Source organism: Macrobrachium rosenbergii, chromosome 51 (assembly GCF_040412425.1).
Source record: "Macrobrachium rosenbergii isolate ZJJX-2024 chromosome 51, ASM4041242v1, whole genome shotgun sequence".
In the NCBI taxonomy this organism is placed as follows: Eukaryota; Metazoa; Arthropoda; class Malacostraca; order Decapoda; family Palaemonidae; genus Macrobrachium; species Macrobrachium rosenbergii.
Window position 1 is genome coordinate 21750888 of NC_089791.1, and position 4033 is coordinate 21754920.

Consider the following 4033-nt stretch of genomic DNA (forward strand, 5'->3'; position numbering starts at 1 on the left):
AGGAAGAAAGAAGAAGAAGAAGAGAGAGAGAGAGGAAAAGTAGCTAAGGACTGAAAGGGAGGGACCTCCTTCCTGCCCTGTGCTGCTTCTCCTCTTCCTATCTCTCTTTTCAGAGAGAAGGAGAAAGAGAAAGAGACAGAGAAAGGAAGAAAGAAGAAGAAGAGAGAGAGAGAGGAAAAGTAGCTAAGGACTGAAAGGGAGGGGTGGGACCTCCCTTCCTGCCCTGTGCTGCTTCTCCTCTTCCTATCTCTCTTTTCAGAGAGAAGGAGAAAGAGAAAGAGACAGAGAAAGGAAGAAAGAAGAAGAAAGAGAGAGAGAGAGAGAGAAGGAAAAGAAAGCTAAGGACTGAAAGGGAGGGGTGGGACCTCCCTTCCTGCCCTGTGCTGCTTCTCCTCTTCCTATCTCTCTTTTCAGAGAGAAGGAGAAAGAGAAAGACAGAGAAAAGAAAGAGAGAGAGAGGAAGAAAGAAGAAGAAGAAGAGAAAAGAAGAGAAAGAAAGAAGAGAGAGAGAGGAAAAGTAGCTAAGGACTGAAAGGGAGGGGTGGGACCTCCCTTCCTGCCCTGTGCTGCTTCTCCTCTTCCTATCTCTCTTTTCAGAGAGAAGGAGAAAGAGAAAGAGACAGAGAAAGGAAGAAAGAAGAAGAAGAGAGAGAGAGAGAGAGGAAAAGTAGCTAAGGACTGAAAGGGAGGGTGGGACCTCCCTTCCTGCCCTGTGCTGCTTCTCCTCTTCCTATCTCTCTTTTCAGAGAGAAGGAGAAAGAGAAAGAGACAGAGAAAGGAAGAAAGAAGAAGAGAGAGAGAGAGAGAGGAAAGTAGCTAAGGACTGAAAGGGAGGGTGGGACCTCCTTCCTGCCCTGTGCTGCTTCTCCTCTTCCTATCTCTCTTCTCAGAGAGAAGGAGAAAGAGAAAGAGACTGAAAGGGAGGTGGGAAAGAGAGAAGAAAGAAGGAAGAAAAGGAGAGAGAGAGAGAGAGAGAGAGAGGAAATGAAGCTAAAGACTGAAAGGTGCAGGTCGGGCCCATCCGCCCGCTGGACTGGTAGGGACCTCGACAGCTGTTGACTCTCACCCTGAGAGCTCATCCGCCCGCTCGTCGAACAGCCGTTGACTCTAGCCAGTGAGAGTTCTTCCGCCTGACGAGTTGGGGGAAACTCGCCAGCCGTTGACTCCTGCTGGCAGAGTTCGTCCGCCTGTCCGCTGAACAGCCGTTGGCTCTAGTTGGGTAAGAGTCCCTCCTCCTGGCGCGTAGGTTGGGAAGATCCTCGGCTAGGGGCCTCGCCAGCTGTTGACTCTCACCCTGAGAGCTCATCCGCCCGCTCGTCGAACAGCCGTTGACTCTAGCCAGTGAGAGTTCTTCCGCCTGACGAGTTGGGGGAAACTCGCCAACCGTTGACTCCTGCTGGCAGAGTTCGTCCGCCTGTCCGCCGAACAGCCGTTGGCTCTAGTTGGGTAAGAGTTCCTCTTCCTGACGCGTAGGTTGGGAAGATCCTCGGCTATGCCTCCCGCCTCCGAGCAGCCATTGACTCTAGCCAGTGAGAGTTCCTCCGCCTGACGAGTTGGGGGAAACTCGCCAGCCGTTGACCCTTGCTGGGAGAGTTCGTCTGCCTGCTGGGTGGTGGGGAAAGCACAACAGCCGTTGATCCTCCCCAAGAGAATCATCCTTCATCCTACCGTTGTTGTTGATCCAATGGCTTCTCATCCTATGGCTTTCTTGTCCTCTTATTTCCTGTGAGTGCCGCTTTTCTGCAAGGGATTGCTCTTCCTTCCCTCCAGTATATGACGTTCCTCTTGGGCCCACTTTCCACGGATACATTTAAATTTTTCCTCAAAATCGTCTTTTCTCATTTGGCTGCGGTGTTCTTTGTAAAAAGATAGTAATCCTATCAGGTTTTTATCCGTCTGCACCAATTCCTCCTGCACCTCTTTCGTGGTTGCAAGCACTACCTTGAGCTGCCTGCGCAGCTTATCGTTCTCGTCTCGGAGGTTCTTGTTCATCTCCTCGGTATGCGCGGCATGTTTGCCCATGTCTTCTTTGTCGAAGTTCAGCTGGTCGATCTTCCTATTCAGCTGATTGATCAGACCATCTTGGTTAACGGCCTCCTCCTTCAACTTCTGCAGGCATTCCTCATTCTTCCTCTTCTCTTGATCCCTACGTCGCAGGAGTTCTATTTTCTCCTGAAGGTCGCACTTCATCGTCTCGTTTTCTTTTTGAGCCCTTTCCAGTTGGTCGCCCATTTGGCGAATTTGGCGCCGCAGCTCTATACCTTCACTCTGGCATTTCCGAGTCGCTTGTTCCTTATCGAGCTGTTGTCTTTTCAGCTCGCGGTTCTCCCTTTCGGCTTCCTTCAGGCTCTCTGCCAGTTTCTCTGCAGCCAAGTCTGCCTTCTCGTTCCTGCACTCGGCTTCCTTTAGACGCGCTTTTAGGCTTCTGATGGCCAATTGAAGGTTCTCGTTATCATCTCTCATTTTATCCTCCCTCCTCAAGATACTGAGATTCTTTTTCTCCAAATCGTCGATGATTTTTTGCAGCCGTAAATTCTCCTGTCGTTCTTTTTCCAGCACCTTTCTGTTGAGGTGAGCTTCGGCCTCTTGAAGGCCTATTTTATCCTGCAATTGTTCATTGGCCATCCTTTGTGGGTCGACCTTCAGGGAAATTCTGGGAAGGTGAGGCGTCTTTTCTCTTCTCCTCCGCCTCTTGGGTTCGTTCCTTCTTGCCTTGGTGTTCCATCTCCTGGCGTCTCTCTCTCGCTCGGGAATCACACACGACCTTGGTAGTGGTGTCCTAAATTTCCTGTCCTTCGTGGTATCTTCTTTCCTGTAATCCTGCTGTTGGCATCTATCTTCACACAAGTCCAGGTTTCTTGTCTTCCCAGCATCACATACTGACCGGTCCACGTAATCTTTCAGTCCTGACACTAACTTTTCAAATTTGGTAATATGGCCCCCAGAATTTTGTTTTGGCCATATTCTACTGAAGGTGTTCTCGTAGTTTGGTTCTGCATCAGTTCTTTTCTTTTCTTCTCTCTCCGCTCTTTCTGCAAAGATTTCGTTCTGTTTCTCCTTTCCTCCTCCGGACGAGGTCCTCTTCTTTGAAAAGTTAAATTTTTCTTGTCTCTCATTCAGGCAATCATTTTCGATGTCCAATGTTCCCCGTTGCGCCAACTTCATTGCCAACTTCTCAAAGGCCATTGTCAATTTCCTCCTTACGACCTTCTCATCTTCATGGTCCTTCCTGAGAATGGTCATGTCCTTCAAGATCCTGTCCAAAATGTCCTTCAAATCTAGATTGGTCTTATTCTGTCCATCATCACCAGTCGGTTCTGCTGCTGCTTTCCGGGGTGCAGCCGCCCACCTTATTAACTTATGTCCTGCCCAAACGAAGTGGACCGCAGCAAGAGCAACCACAACAATTGCAAATGGAGCTCCAATGCGGCAACAAACTTCTGGGCATCCAATTTGATTCCATGTGAACATACCTCCAAGAGTAGTAATAAAAGTACCAAGTATATTTCCAAATGGCTGAGACATTGTCTTAGTTTTCTGTGCCAATCTTCCTCGGCTGCGCTAAGCTTATCGAAGGAATATGACGCGCCTGCTCCGCGTTGGGGAATCCCAAGGCCAATACAGTACTGGGGAATCCATACAGACTGGGACCCTTCATTGCAGTGGCGTCGTGAAGGTTGCTGGCGCCCGGGGGCAAAGTGTTTTATGGCTCCCCAAAGGGGATGGGGAGGGAGGAGTCGGGGAGGACTATTTTTATTTGAGTGTGCTAATCTTGGCAGGAAATGTTTGCCTTCATTATTTTAGATATATTGTGTTGAAAACAAACATTCTAATTTGCATAATAATAATCTGGAATGACAGAGCACAAACCGAATTTGCAAACTGAAATAGTTTATTTTACATATAATAGATATACTGTAATTAATTAATCATTAGCCCTCATAAATAAATTCCAAAATGTTGATAAGATAACTAAAATGTAGATTATAGTAAAGCATCACAGTAACTAGTAACTCTTAATAACTAAAGACAA

General features: G+C 48.0%; 1 protein-coding gene across 1 annotated transcript; it reads right to left on the minus strand.

The window, feature by feature from the left end:
* Nucleotides 1-1716: 1716 nt before the first annotated feature.
* On the minus strand, nucleotides 1717-3525 carry LOC136832964 (trichohyalin-like). Its single transcript, XM_067094617.1, has one exon. It carries the CDS (start codon nucleotides 3523-3525, stop codon nucleotides 1717-1719), a length of 1809 nt encoding a protein of 602 aa, XP_066950718.1.
* Between the last annotated feature and the right edge of the window lie 508 nt (nucleotides 3526-4033).

Excerpts from the sequence above, each read along its gene's own strand:
- LOC136832964 (XM_067094617.1), bottom strand. The coding sequence starts at position 3,525 with ATGTCTCAGCCATTTGGAAATATACTTGGTACTTTTATTACTACTCTT.